This window comes from Pongo abelii, chromosome 23, assembly GCF_028885655.2.
Source record: "Pongo abelii isolate AG06213 chromosome 23, NHGRI_mPonAbe1-v2.0_pri, whole genome shotgun sequence".
In the NCBI taxonomy this organism is placed as follows: Eukaryota; Metazoa; Chordata; class Mammalia; order Primates; family Hominidae; genus Pongo; species Pongo abelii.
In genome coordinates, this window is record NC_085929.1 from 27,258,920 (window position 1) to 27,273,542 (window position 14,623).

Genomic DNA, 14,623 nt, shown 5'->3' on the forward strand with positions numbered 1-14,623 from the left:
CAGGCTGGGCGTGAGGGGGCGCTGGGCTCCTGTCAGTTTGCCTTTCTTCCCAAGGGCTGGGTAGTAATATGCCAGCTGGTAGTGTTAGGTGGTGCAATGGCCAGTGAATTTGTTTTCTATTTGATTGTATCTTTAACATGATTATTACTTTGGCTTTTGCAACAAAGAAATGGCAGGGGCCAGGTACAGTGGCTCACACCTGTCATCCCAGCACTTTGGGAGGCTGAGGTGGGAAGATCACTTGAGGCCAGGCATTCAGGACGAGCCTGGGCAGGAAAGCAAGACTCCGTTTCTTTTTTTTTTTTTTTTTTGAGTCTTGCTCTGTCGCCCAGGCTGGTGTGCAGTGGCACCATCTTGGCTCACTGCAACCTCTGCCTCCTGGGCTCAAGTGATTCTGCCGCAGCCTCTCGAGTAGCTGGGATTACAGGCGCCTGCCACCATGCCAGGCCAATTTTTTGTATTTTTAGTAGAGATGGGGTTTCACCATGCTGGCCAGGCTGGTCTCAAACTCCTGACCTCAAGTGATCCGCCCGCCTAGGCCTCCCAAAGTGCTGGGATTACAGGCATGAGCCACCGAGCCCAGCCCATTGTCTCTATTTTTTTTTTTTTTAAGAAGTGGCAGGAAGATCAGAGAGAAGCAAAGGGCCTCCCCTGAGGCATGGGCAAGCGCTTGCATTGTGGGGTACAGCTGCAGAGGAAGGGGACTGGGACGTGTGAATAGGGGTTCTGGAGGCTAGGGTGAGGTGTGAGGGTGACTCTGGCCTTTGGGCCATTTCTTGCCTTCATGTCAGCTGCTTGTTGGGCTCCTGGTGGCCACATTCATACTTTGGTCCTGACCCCAGGCAGGCTGGTGGCTGCCTGTGTGGCAGCCCTGGTGCCCATATCAGTTGGGGAGCCTCCTTTGTGGTCACCACTCTTGTTCTGGGGCATCAGCTGGTTGCCTGGCTGTGTTAGTGACCCACCCCACAACAGCCCCCTACTCTACCCTGGCTACATGCAGTGCCCATCTCTGGGGTCCCTGCAGAGCCTGGCTAATGCCACCCTCTCTTCCGGCTGCCTTTCAGGAAGACCATGCTCAATGACCTCCTGCGGTTCGATGTGAAAGACTGCTCCTGGTGCAGGTGGGTGGCCCCGTGCTCCAGGGCCCTGCCTTTCCTCCTAGAACACAGTGGCACAGTGTTGGGTCCCAGTTGCTAGCAGAGTCTCTCTCATCATGGGAAGTTAGAAAGAAGCTTCCAGGAGGAGATAACCACGGCCCCAGGGATGCCACATCCAGAGCCACCCTGTCAGGGCTGAGATCAAGTAACCACCCAGCACCTGCAGCTGCCAAGCTGGGCACACAGGGCGGCACCCTTCTGGGTTGTCCACCTCTACCTCGAGGCTGGTGCTAGTATGGGTACAGAAGTTGCTATGTCATTTCTCTCACACTTCATTTTGTAAGATGCCTAGTAGTTACAAATTAATTTAAAAACTCATTCTGAAGGCTTCACAATTATTTGTCAAAAATTGCTTAAGTATAAAACTCAGAAAAAAGCTAGGAGTTCAAGACCAGCTGGGCAACAAAGTGAGACCCTGTCTAGGAAGATAGATAGACAGATAATAGATAGATAGATAGATAGATAGATAGATAGATAGATAGATAGATTAGATAGATAGATGATAGGTAGATTAGACAGATAGATGACAGATAGATAGTGGATAGATGATAGATGACAGATCGATAGATAGATGATGGGTAGATTGATAGGTAGGTAGATTAGATAGATAGATAGGTGATGGGTAGATAGATGACAGATGATAGATGATAGATGATAGGTAGATAGATGATAGATGACAGATAGATGATGGATAGATTATATAGATAGATGATACATGATAGGTAGATAGATGATGGATATATAGATTATATAGATTAGATGATTGATAGATGATAGATTAGATAGGTAGATAGATAGATGATGGTTAGATAGATAGGTATTAAATGAAATTGATGGACCCTGTGCTGTAAGACGCTGCACTGCTGCTGAGAGCAGGAGTGTGGATGGTCCTGGAGTAGCATGAAGACCTGGTCACATTCTGTGAGTTGAATAAGCAATTTACAAAACATCTACCACTTGATTCCATTTTTAAAAATTCTATGGAAGCCTAAGTATGCATAGGAGAGGTATGCACGGAAGACCTCAAGGTGTTGCCAGAGGTTTTCTGGTAATGGGAATTTGCATGAGCTTTAGTGCCTATTTTGTTTTTTCCTTATTGGTGATTTTTTTTTTTTTTAAGTTTCTATGATGAGACAGGTATCACCTTCAAAATACAAAAGTGAAACGTAGCCGGGCGCGGTGGCTCACGCCTGTAATCCCAGCACTTTGGGAAGCCGAGGCGGGCGGATCACCTGAGGTCAGAACTTCAAGACCAGCCTGGCCAACATGGTGAAACCCCGTCTTTACAAAAATACAAAAAATTAGCTGGGCATGATGGTGGGTGCCTGTAATCCCAGCTACTCAGGAGGCTGAGGCAGGACAATCGCTTGAACCCAGGAGGCGGAGGTTGAGCCGAGATTGCGCCATTGCACTCCAGCCTGGGCGACAGAGCGAGACTCCTCTCAAAAAAAAAATAATAATAAAAGAAAAAAGAAAGGCACCACAGGGATGCAGGGCCACCCTGCAGGGGTGTGGACCTCATGGGTGACCACGGCTGACTCTCACCACCCCTGTGCCCACCCCAGGGCCTTTACCACTGGGACCCCACCGGCCCCCCGTTACCACCACTCGGCGGTCGTCTACGGGAGCAGCATGTTTGTCTTTGGTAAGCAGCCTCTTGCCTCCCAGGGGCTGTGTCGCCCTGAGGCCCACAGACACCCTGCCCTTCTGCAGGTCTGGGGCATTTGTGCTCGTGCTGTGTACAGCAGGGGCTGTCTCTCCACCCGTGGCTTTGTCTGCCAGTCTTTTGAATTCTGCGCTGGATCTGGGACCCCTTGCCCTAACAGCCCTGAGCTCACAGGGTTGGGTGTCTTTCTGTGTTACTGGGCTGTGGCTGGGAACAGTGTCCTGCTCATCTCTGTGTCCCCAGAGCCCAGCACAGAGGCAGACAGGCAGTAGGTCCTTCCGGGGCTTGTGGAGGGAGTCCTGGCTTGTGCAATTTTCAGTGGGGCCAGATTCTGCTCCACCTTCCAGGGTTTGAAATTTCAAGACTGCCCTTTGGGTTTGACGGTTTGTCACTCTCTTTACTCAGGGGGTTACACTGGGGACATTTATTCCAATTCTAACTTGAAGAATAAGAATGACCTCTTTGAATACAAGTTTGCAACTGGCCAGTGGACGGAGTGGAAAATTGAAGGACGGTGAGAAACTTTGCAGAAACATTTGGGACAGGCTGGGTCCTGGGTGGCATTGGACCTGGGATCTGCCCCCTTTTGCCTCCCAGATGAGGACCCTGAGGGCACACAGTAGCAGGGAGCTTGGGATTGGTGGAATATCCCCAGGTGCAGCTGTGCGTGGCCTGCTCCCAGACCTTAGATTCCCTCCTTTCAGAAGAGACCCAAATGGGCTGGGCGTGGTGGCGCATGCCTGTAGGCCTAGCACTTTGGGAAGCCGAGGTGGGAAGATCACTTGAGCCCAGGAGTTCAAAGCTGCAGTGAACCATGTGTGCCCCACTGCACTCCAGCCTGGGAGACAGAACAAGACCTTGTCACAAAAAAATTTTCAAAAAGATCCAATGTACTGCTGATGGCGCTTCTGGGGTCCTGCTTTTTGAGCACCCCCTTTGATATTTTGGTGGCACCTAGGAGAAGGTTCTGTGCCTCTGTGGCTGTCTGAATTCCTCTTCAAGCCGCTAGTCGGCCTCTGGGGCTGTTTTTTATTCCTAGTGCCTTGTGGAGACCCTGAAGCCCCAGTGTCCGGTGGATGTGGCCATGCAGCCTGGCTGTGGCCCCTGCACCGACCACGTGGGGCAGGGAGGCTCACGTCTGTGCTGGGCGGCCTCACTCCCTCCCCTCTTCCCTCACACTCCAGGTTGCCAGTCGCTAGGTCAGCCCACGGGGCCACGGTGTACAGTGACAAGCTGTGGATCTTTGCTGGCTATGACGGCAATGCCAGGTGGGTGGTGGTCTGGCCTGTGCACCCCTCCAACTGCACTGAGACCTGGAGCAGGCCGTCCTGGCATTTGAGGGCTTAGGCTGGGAGAGCTCTGCCTGGTGGATGTTGAGTGCCACTCTGTCTGGGGGTTTCCTGGGAGGGGGACGGGGAAAGAGGAGGATAGGCAGATGGAGGTGAGGGCCACTGGGTGGAGCCCCGTGGCTACCTGAGTAGCTTGGATGAGGATCCTCAGCCAGGAGTCGCTCTGTGGAGCTGAGTCGGTGGGCGGGTGGGCGATGCCCAGGCTCAGGCCCAGCCCTGGTTCTTGCCCAGGCCAAAGGTCTTTTCCTCCTTATTTTAGAAAGTTGGCTTTGCTCTCTTTTTCTGATTACAAAAGTAGCATATGCTGGTTCCCGAAACTTCAGCATCATAGAAACTCCTAACGATGCAGTGATGGTGGTGGCGTCTGGGATATCTGTGTCCTCTCCCCACCCAGGAGGGACACTGAGGAGCTGGCGCTGCCATACTGCCCTGATGTCATGCATGAGAGTACTTGTTCTGTCTGGGTCGGGCAGGGGGCCTGGCACGGCAGGGATCTGAGGCAGTGCCTGCCACCCCACACACAAGTTCCTGCCTCATGGTCGCACAAGTCTCCTACCCTGTGTGGGGGTGGGGCTCCTCCCTGCAGCCATCCCTTCCAGCCAGGACTAGGCCCACCCTGACCACCAGACCCAAGGGGTCCTCACTGGTCTGTCCTAATACAGGTTGAATGACATGTGGACAATTGGCCTGCAGGACCGAGAGCTCACCTGTTGGGAGGAGGTGAGGGGCGCGGGGAGCCAGGGTGCAGGTGGAGGGAGGTGGGAGGCAGGGGGAGCCAGGCTGGGGGTAGAGGCTGCTTTCTTCCCCTTGCAAAGCCCAACCTCGACCTGAGCCTTGCCCTCCTCCCTGGTGACCTGTGGGCCTTCACGACGAGTTCCTCACTGTGGCTGCACAGCGATTCGAGGCTTGGTGCTTTGGATGCGCAGAGCGCCACGTGTGAGGGATGTGGTTTTGCTTTAATGCACCCTTCATTTCAGTGCAGTGAGGGCCGTCTGCTATCCAGTGTCCTGCTCCCTGGAGCTCCCCCTGGGCTTGCTTTCCCCTTTAGAAACACGGAATTTATTTATTTATTCATTGAAAAAAATTTTTTTTCAGTCTTCTGTGCATGAAAAACATGAGTTTAGCCCCTGATGATTTCACCCTGACGATTTTAACCTCAGCTGTTCACAACTGGGCCCCGTGAAGTGGATGAGACAGGGCTATGAGCTGTTCCAAGACAAATGAATCTGTGAACCCTCATCTGGGGAAGTTTCAAGAATAAAAGCAGTCCCATCTCAGCAGTCTTGAGTGTGGTGAAATGTGAGCGGGCCCCATGAGGCCAGGGCTGAGCTGTCCTCTCCCCCTGCAGGTGGCCCAGAGTGGCGAGATCCCCCCGTCTTGCTGCAACTTCCCCGTGGCTGTGTGCCGGGACAAGATGTTTGTATTCTCTGGGCAAAGTGGAGCCAAAATAACCAACAACCTCTTCCAGTTTGAATTCAAGGACAAGACGTGAGTACTCTGGCCAGTGGGGTGGAGGGAGGATGGTCAGTGCCCCCGAATCCTTCTGAATGTGAAGGACGCCCCTTGCACCTGGTGGCCGTGGTAACCATCCTTCTGAGCTCTGCAAACAGCAGGAAGTTACAGCCCGGAGCAGGGATGTGCGGTGCCCCTGGCAGGTCCCCAGGATATGGCTACAGCTTAGCAAGATAGGGCCTGGCGAGGAGGCCCCTGGCTAGGCCTCCGTCTGAATGTGAAGGATGTCCCCTTCCCCGTGAATGGCTTGGTCAGTGTCACCAGTAACAAACGTGGCCTGCATAGATCTCAAATGATGGCAGAAGACCAGAGGGGCCTACGGGTCCTGAGAGGTCTGGCCCATGCTGTCCCTGGCTGCTGGCCAGCCCTTGATCCCTGCAGTGGGGCTGCAGGAGAGGGCACAAGGAGTATGAGCTGCAGGTACAGGGGGTTTGGGAAGGGACTTGGGAGCTTCTCTGGAGGCCACGGGTGTGTGGAAGGAAGGGCAGGGAGCCCCAGGATGAGGGAAACTGTTGAGGGCCTGGGGCTTAGCATGGAGCCAGATGGCATAGCCCTGCCAGGCCAGGATCTGTTCTGAAGTCTTCAGCTAACTTAGCAAAAGAGAGGACTTGCTGGGAGGTACTGGGAAGCCTGGGAGGTGGAAGGTGCTGGAGCAGCATCAGGATATGGGGTGCAGGCAGCTCCCAGGATGGGGACTCAGCTGTGGGGATGGTCTGACTGGGCAGCGTGAACACAGTGACCTGCAATGGTCTCTGCACAACTTTACTCCCCAGAGAGCAGGACTGCCTGGTGGGTCAGATGCCACCCTCCTGCCCATCACTGCTGCCTGCTCCATGGGGAGAGGGGGGAGCTCTGGCAGGACCCTGCGGTAGGCCACATGGAACCAGGCAGGGCTGGTGCCAGTGCTGGATGGGGTGAGGGGTGCTCAGCGCAGGTGTCTAGGCCCTCCCTCTGGACCCTGGGCTAGTCACCGTAGGGGATGCAGGGGGACCTCCCAGTGAAGGCCTGCTGTGGGGAGGCCCTGAGGGTGAGCAGGAGCCCCTGTCCCAGCATTGGTTCACTGTTGTGTACCCCCAGGTGGACACGCATCCCAACTGAACACCTGCTCCGGGGCTCCCCACCACCCCCGCAGCGGCGCTACGGGCATACCATGGTGGCCTTTGACCGCCACCTCTATGTGTTTGGGGGTGCGGCCGACAACACGCTGCCCAACGAGCTGCACTGCTATGACGTGGACTTCCAGACCTGGGAGGTCGTCCAGCCCAGCTCCGACAGTGAGGTGAGGGTGCCCAGGGGTGTCCTGACCTGCCGGCTGGACACCAGTGGCTCCTACCCTGCTCCCACCCAGCTCCTCACAGCCTTGGGGCCCCCTGGGGTTCCAGACAGCTACCAGGAGCAAGGCCAGGACACCTGGGCCTCAGCCCTGGACACCTGCCCCGGCCTCCAGACCCAGCTTCACCCCACAGCCTGCAGGTAGTTAACGCTTCACATCCCATCACGGCTGCATGGGGCTGCTGTGCTGCAGACCTTTCCTGGGAAGCCCACAGCCATGTAGCTCTTCCTTCTTTCAGAACCTACTCTCAAGGCCAGGATGGTGGGGGTCTCTGGGCACCTACCTGGCCCTTGCCAACTGGTCTCATGCCCGCGTGTCTCTCCTCTTCAGGTCGGTGGGGCTGAAGTGCCCGAGCGAGCCTGTGCTTCTGAGGAGGTGCCCACCCTGACCTCTGAGGAGCGGGGCGGCTTCAAGAAGTCCCGAGATGTGTTCGGCCTGGACTTTGGCACCACCTCAGCCAAGCAGCCCGCCCAGCCTGCCTCGGAGGTACAGGCTGGGATCCTCATTAAGACTCCATCACCCCCTGAAGCAGGTCCTGTGATCAACCCCTCTCACACATGGGGAGACTGAGGCCCCGAGAAATACTTGCTTGGGGTCACACCACAAAGAAGGGACAGGGCCAAGAGCCCTCACCCTGCTGGCCGGGCTGCAGCTTTCTGGGGTGGGTACCAGGTCCCGCCTGTGTCTGTGGTTGCACCCAGGGGCCCTCATCCCTTGGGGACCCTGCCCCCTGGCCCTTCATGGCCATGAGGTGCTGCATCCTTGCCTTACCTGGCTGCACCAGCCCCACTGTGGAGGCTCTGCCCCCCCAATTCCACCCTGCCTTCTTGTCCCCCAGCTGCCCAGCGGGAGGCTCTTCCACGCAGCTGCTGTCATCTCGGACGCCATGTACATCTTCGGGGGCACGGTGGACAACAACATCCGCAGCGGGGAGATGTACAGGTTCCAGGTGTGGGGCCTGTGGGCCTGTAGGGCCGGCTGGATGGATGGATCCCCCGTGATGAGAAACTGAGGCCAAGTTGGGGGACAGGGCTTATCCATGCCATTGCCAGGGCCACACCTGGCAGGATGGAAGCCTTGGGAGAAGCCCTGTGGGCTGAGGGTAGGCTGAGGTGGCACTGAAGTGGGCAGCCTTCGTGCAGTGGGGCAGGCAGATGGTGCTGGGGCTCACGGCAGAGTCAGTGGAGGGAGCTGGGCCAAGCTGGGCTCAGCACCAGAGCCTCACAGGCATCATAGCCTGGCCCAGGGCAGAGCCAGGGCTGACAGTGGCTTGCATTGACAGCCCCTTCCCAGGCCTGGAGGAGCAGGTGGTCAGGGCAGGGACTCACAGCCACAGTGAGGTCAGGGCCGGCTTCCTGGGGGAGGTTGGGATGTGCTGGTGGGGCCAGCGTGAGGACGCAGGTCTAGGCAGAGTGGAGACGGCAGAGCTCTGCTGAGGCCTGGGGCCCAGCCGAAGGCGAGAGAGGCGGGGGAGCCCTTTCCTGCTGTGGAGCCAGCCGTGGACAGTTGCAGGTGCTGAGGCTGGAGCCAGGCTGTATTTTCAGGGTGGGGTGGCGGCTGCTTCCTCTCCTCAGCCAGGCCCACCTGCCTCCTGGGCCCTGAGGGTCAGCATGGGCCAGGTGGGGACCTCAGGGTCGGCCGGCGCAGCCACACTGGGGCCACCCTGCTGTCCTCAACATCTAGCCTCACTGGGCCCCTCTTGCAGTTCTCCTGTTACCCTAAATGCACGCTGCACGAGGACTACGGGCGGCTGTGGGAGAGCCGCCAGTTCTGCGACGTGGAGTTCGTGCTGGGTGAGGTGGGTGCCTGTCCTTGTGCCCTGCTCTGCCTGCTGTGCCCGGGCAGTGGGAACTTTGCCCCTCAGAAAAACAGCTGCTGGCCTGGTGGTGCTGATCCTGGCTGGCTGGGTCTCTGTTCTCTGGGGCGCGGGTCCTGTGCCCTCTGCCAGTGCATCATTTTTTGTGCAGAAGGAGGAGTGCGTGCAGGGCCACGTAGCCATTGTCACAGCGCGGAGCCGCTGGCTTCGCAGGAAGATCACGCAGGCGCGGGAGCGGCTGGCCCAGGTGAGGTGCCCAACCGCCCCGCCCTGACCTGGCAGCCATGTCTGGTGTCCACTGGGGTGCCCTTGAGCTCCCTTCTCCCCACAGAAGCTGGAGCAGGAGGCCGCCCCAGTTCCCAGGGAGGTCCCCGGCGTGGCTGCTGGTGGGGCCCGGCCGCCCCTGCTGCATGTGGCCATCCGGGAGGCCGAGGCCCGGCCCTTCGAGGTGCTCATGCAGTTCCTCTACACCGACAAGATCAAATACCCACGGAAAGGTCCGCCTGGGTGGGGGTGGAGCAGGATCGGTGTGGGCTGGGGTGCGGGCAGCAGAGCCAAAAGGTGGGTGCTGCCAGCCCTGCCTTACTGATGGGCCCCTTGAGGCTCAGAGGCTGCAGGTCACCCTCATTACCCATGATCACTGCCGCTGGATGCCATCCGAGTCTCCCAAGGCCTTGTTCCTATCTAGTGGCCCCAACCCACACTCTTCCATGGAGGGGAGCCCTGCACCCTGTGCCCTGCCCTCCCCTCTCCGGCTCCCTGAGATTCGGGGGCTCTGGGGCGCAGGCCACGTGGAGGATGTGCTGCTCATCATGGATGTGTACAAATTGGCACTGAGCTTCCAGTTGTGCCGCCTGGAGCAGCTGTGCCGCCAGTACATCGAGGCCTCCGTGGACCTGCAGAACGTGCTGGTCGTGTGTGAGAGTGCCGCCCGGCTGCAGCTGAGCCAACTCAAGGTGTGGGGTGGGGTCAGCGCGATCAGGGTCGGGTGGGGTGTGCTCAGGCTTAGGCGGCCCCCTCCCTGCCCACCACTGTGAGCCCGTCGCCCAGCCTGGGGCCCTGGCTTGACTCTGCCTGCCTGCCTGTGCCTGTCTGCCCCAGGAGCACTGCCTGAACTTCGTGGTAAAGGAGTCCCACTTCAACCAGGTGATCATGATGAAGGAGTTCGAGCGCCTCTCCTCTCCACTGATCGTGGAGATTGTGCGGCGGAAGCAGCAGCCACCCCCTCGCACTCCCTCGGACCAGCCAGTGGACATTGGTAGGGAGCCCCCGTTCCCCTTCCCTGGGGGCTGGGAGGGATGGTGTTCATCTGCGGCAGGAGATTGGGAGCCATGGAGAGCGCCTGCCAGGCCCTTGGGGTGGGGGTGGGTGCCATGGGACCCCAGAGTGCTCTCCTGGGTACAGAGAGGAAACAGATGGAGGCAGAAGCCCCCGACCCATGGGGCTTGCCCCAGTGGGCTGTGTCCTGGTGAGCTGGGATTTCCTGAGCCAATTTCTGGGGGTGGACATGGGGCACCTCTTTCGGGCTGGGATATCAGGTCTGATGGCCCAGGGTCACAGTGATCAGTCTCTGGACTTCTCTTTGCTTGTAATGTCACAGGCCCCTTCATTCCCCCAGCTCTCCCTGGGGCTCATGCTGACCCCAGTTGCTGGCTCTTGGTGACATCTGCAGGCACCAGAGGCCATGCAGTGGGCCTGGAGGGGGCTGGATCATGAGGGCAGCGAGGGGGTACAGCAAGCTGGGTGGAAGATGAGACGCTGGGTGGTGGGCTGTGCGTGGGGCATAGTGCTTGAGTCAGCCAGGGCGCCGAGGGAGGACAGAATGTGGCTGATGATGCCTCAGGGCCAGAGTGAAGCCTTCTGCCTGGGTGAAGTTTCGTTCAGGGCAGCAACATGGGCAGATATGCAGGAAGGTAGTGCCGTGGGGCCCCAAGGCCAGAATCCCAGGCTGTACCTGCTCAGGGACCCTCCTACCCCCAGGCACATCTCTGATCCAGGACATGAAGGCATACCTGGAGGGAGCGGGCGCGGAATTCTGTGACATCACTCTGTTGCTGGACGGGCACCCACGGCCAGCCCACAAGGCTATCCTGGCCGCCCGCTCCAGGTGGGTGGGGGCTGGACAGGAGGGGAGGGTGGGCCTGGATGGTGTCTTCGTTCTGCTGATGGCCGGGTGCCTGCCACTCGTTGTCTGCAGCTACTTTGAAGCCATGTTCCGGTCCTTCATGCCCGAGGACGGGCAGGTAAACATCTCCATCGGGGAGATGGTGCCCAGCAGGCAGGCCTTCGAGTCCATGCTGCGCTACATCTACTATGGCGAGGTCAACATGCCGCCTGAGGACTCGCTGCATCCTCACTCCCCAAGGAACTCCCAGGTCCCCACCAAGGGGTCCTGGCACCCACCTCGGGTGGCTTTGAGTCCCGCTTTCCTGCCCCAGCTAAGCGATCTGGGCCCAGTGCCTCCCTCCAGAGGGTCTGCTGGTGCCTGGGGCTGGGCCTGGTGCTCTCTGAAGCAGTTGGCAGCTGGCAGGGAGGGGTTTGCAGCCAGGAGGAACCAGTGGGTTCCTGACGCTCACAACTGCCCAGAGGATGAGGTGGGTCATTGCTTTGTGTGACAGTTGAGCACAGACATGGAGCTACTCCTCTTATGTCACTTCAGTAGGGGTCTGAACATGGAAGGTCAGGATGCCTGTTAGGCCTGCAAGGCCATGGAACAGTGCTACAGATGTGCAGACAGTATTTTTCTGGGGAGGGGATTCATGGTTTTCTTTGGATCCTGAGTGGGGCCTTTGACCCACTAAGTAGTTCAGAATCCATTTAGAGAGCATGCTGGCGTGGGGGCTTGGGGCTCCAGCTGCGCCCTTCCCTGTCCTTCCCTGGGAGGGTGCGGGCGGACCAGCTTCCTTTGGTCAGCTCCTTAACCAGGCCCCAGCTACTTGTTTGCGGCCCCCTACTACTATGGCTTCTACAACAACCGGCTGCAGGCATACTGCAAGCAGAACCTGGAGATGAATGTGACGGTGCAGAACGTGCTGCAGGTAGCCCCCCAGCCCCATGCCCACGGCTGCAGCTCCCGCTGAGTGGGTGAAAGGGGCAGTGCCTCAAGGTCCCTGCCATTGCAGATCCTGGAGGCAGCTGACAAAACGCAGGCGCTGGACATGAAGCGGCACTGCCTGCACATCATCGTGCATCAGTTCACCAAGGTCAGGGCTCTGGCCTCCCCTTCAGGACTCGCTTCCCCTTGGCAGTGGCCATGCCAGGCAGGGAGGGTGCCCAGGCTCTGTGGTCCTCTGCAGTGGTGGGCCCTGGGGATGAGAGAAGCAGAGCAGCCCATCACTGGCCGCACCTTGCTTCATCCTTGGGACCAGCCTGAGCCCTGAGCAGGGTGGGCCCCACAGGGCTTCACTGCCCCCCATGGTCCTTAGGTGGATCTAGTCCCATCTCCTTCTGGCCTGCTTGCCTTGCAGGTCTCCAAGCTGCCCACGCTGCGGTCGCTGAGCCAGCAGCTGCTGCTGGACATCATAGACTCCCTGGCCTCCCACATCTCAGACAAGCAATGCGCAGAGCTGGGCGCCGACATCTGAGGCCCTGTGGCGCCTGCCCATTGTGAAGAATCGCCGTGCCTGCCTGCCCTGCCTATTGAGAAGACTACCGGCTATGCGCATGCCTATGGCAGAGTGGGTGCACCTGCCAGGCCAAGGGTCAGGGTGCCCAGAGCCTCCAAAGAGAGCTGAGGGGATGTGGGGCCCCAAACTCCTCAATTCACTGAAGACACAGGTCCCACAGGGAGCAGATGATGAATCAGACCCCTTCCCCTGTCATCCACCCTCTCCTGGTGTAGTGTGGATGCGAGGCCACGGCTCAGTGATGGGCTCACCACCCGGAAGTGGGGAGAGACCTTGGGCCTCCCACCCAGTGGGGCTTGGCCTGGCTCCTGTGGCCTGGGTGTGTTGTGGACTCAGGCACTGGGGCCTGTCACCAAGGCTCCTCCAACATGTGGGAGGAGGCTCAGCAGACTTGCGCTGCACCAGCGAATCTGCCTGGGCTGCTCCTGTCCCACCCACCCTCACTGAGATCCATGTAAGGGGCTCCTCTTCCCACCTGGAACTTGTGCGTGGGGACCCATGATGTATGGGTCTCACCTGACTTGAGGTGAATTTTGGGGTGAAGGGCCCTGAGGTCAGCTCCCAGGTCGGCCGTGCTGGGCCAGGCCTGGTTTTCACAGGGGCTGAAGGATCCCAGTCCACCTGTGTGCATGTCAGGGCTCGGCCAGGAAGAAGCCAGCAAAGTCCCCCATGTCCCTTGCTGAGTATTCAGTCACAGACAAGCCTCCATTAAAGCCACAGCAGTGCTACCTACCACACACACCTTGCTGGCCCGGCCACCACTGCTGGCTTTAGCCCCTTGAGCAGCCCATGGCTTAGCAGACCCCCAGACGTAGGTCAGTTGGCCTTACCTGTCTCTTTCCATACTGTCAACTCCTGCCCTCACCTGGGGTCACCCGGTCACATTGGGAAGGGCTGTGAAGGCCTCCAGGCCGGCCCCTCCCAGCGGAATCCTGGAGGCCTGGGGTGGGCTCCTGCCCCTTCTGCCCTGCCTTGCCCCTGCACTGTGTTCTTGGCTCCTGTGGAAGGAGGGCTGCCCTCTTGCCCTAGTGAGGGCCCCATGTGGATCCACTCTGGTGCTGGAAGCCAGCGCTCCCTTACCAGGAACAGGATTCCAGGACCCCTTTCTTGTCGTGGCTGCCATGAAGCCACAGCTCACCTTGGGGAAGTGACCTGCTCTCCTTTGGCTGTATGCAGGTGGGTGGGGGGCCCTGAGTGGCAAGTTGCTTAGCTAACAGGAGCAGATCCATAGGCAGCCTGCAGGCTAGGAAGTGGCCTGGTGCAAGATGAGCTGGGAACAAGGGAGGAGAGAGCAGGAGCTGGGGCAGAGGCTGAGCCGGGAGGCCCTTGAGGTGAGGACACAGCAGGCCCAGGACCATGGCTAGAGAGGATATGTCAGCACCTGGAAGTGGAGTGCAGGCTGGGGCGACCAGCCATGTGGGCCAGGTACATTCACTGAGTGGGGCCACACACTCACCTACCCAGTTTCCACAAGATGTGGCTCCTGCCACACCGACAGGGCAACCTCCTCCAAATCCCTCCTGGAGGGGCCGACCCAGAAGCCTCCTTGAACTAGTCTGCTGACCCTTGTCACTGAACCCTGATCTAGACTTATATGAATAAATGAAATTACATGCCAAGGGCCCTAAAAAGCAAATTTTACAAAATTGTGTGGCAGTTTCTGGGACTAGAATGAATTCAGTTGTGCTCCTCGGCAGGGAGAGGCCATACTTGCAGTGAGTCACCCCACACATGGAGCTGCTTGAGAACTGTAGCTGCAGCAAGGCCTTCCAGGTTCCTGGGAGTTGAAGGAAAAGGATGCTGAGACCAGGACCTGAGTGCTTATCTCCATGTTCTGGCCACCTCTTCCTAGATTTCCAGGGACTAGCTTGTTGGGGCTCTACTACCTGCTGACATGCCCCAGGAGGTTGATGACTGTCATCATCATCCCCGTTTTTTCCAATAGAGATGATAGTGAAGGGGGCGGGGAGAGGGTTGTCCTGCTTACCCACCAGGCTGATGGGGCCTGTGGACAGAAGCCTGTCATGATCCTGCTTGAGAACCGGATCTAGACTGGGTTTTAGAAGTATTCTCAAAGGGGCTGGCTGGTTTAAGTCAGGGCTGTTTCAGATCCTATGGAGAGGGCACCTGGAGCTGTCTTCCTGGCCCTTACTCACACCATCCT

General features: G+C 58.3%; 1 protein-coding gene across 2 annotated transcripts in view; it reads left to right on the forward strand.

Moving 5' to 3' along the window:
* The window catches only part of LZTR1 (leucine zipper like post translational regulator 1), a 33,638-nt gene extending 19,543 nt beyond the window's left edge, over window positions 1–14,095 (forward strand). Inside the window, exons 20-38 of one of the 2 annotated variants that reach the window (XM_063722729.1) lie at window positions 1,065–1,121; window positions 2,723–2,802; window positions 3,229–3,337; window positions 4,008–4,091; window positions 4,835–4,892; window positions 5,521–5,660; window positions 6,762–6,963; window positions 7,348–7,503; window positions 7,856–7,966; window positions 8,723–8,815; window positions 8,985–9,080; window positions 9,165–9,330; window positions 9,620–9,789; window positions 9,935–10,091; window positions 10,814–10,940; window positions 11,031–11,180; window positions 11,766–11,871; window positions 11,956–12,036; window positions 12,301–14,095. In XM_063722729.1, coding sequence (XP_063578799.1) covers window positions 1,065–1,121; window positions 2,723–2,802; window positions 3,229–3,337; window positions 4,008–4,091; window positions 4,835–4,892; window positions 5,521–5,660; window positions 6,762–6,963; window positions 7,348–7,503; window positions 7,856–7,966; window positions 8,723–8,815; window positions 8,985–9,080; window positions 9,165–9,330; window positions 9,620–9,789; window positions 9,935–10,091; window positions 10,814–10,940; window positions 11,031–11,180; window positions 11,766–11,871; window positions 11,956–12,036; window positions 12,301–12,417 — 2,260 coding nt within the window. In that variant the 3' untranslated portion in view covers window positions 12,418–14,095. 2 annotated transcript variants of the gene reach the window in all.
* The last annotated feature ends 528 nt before the right edge of the window (window positions 14,096–14,623 follow it).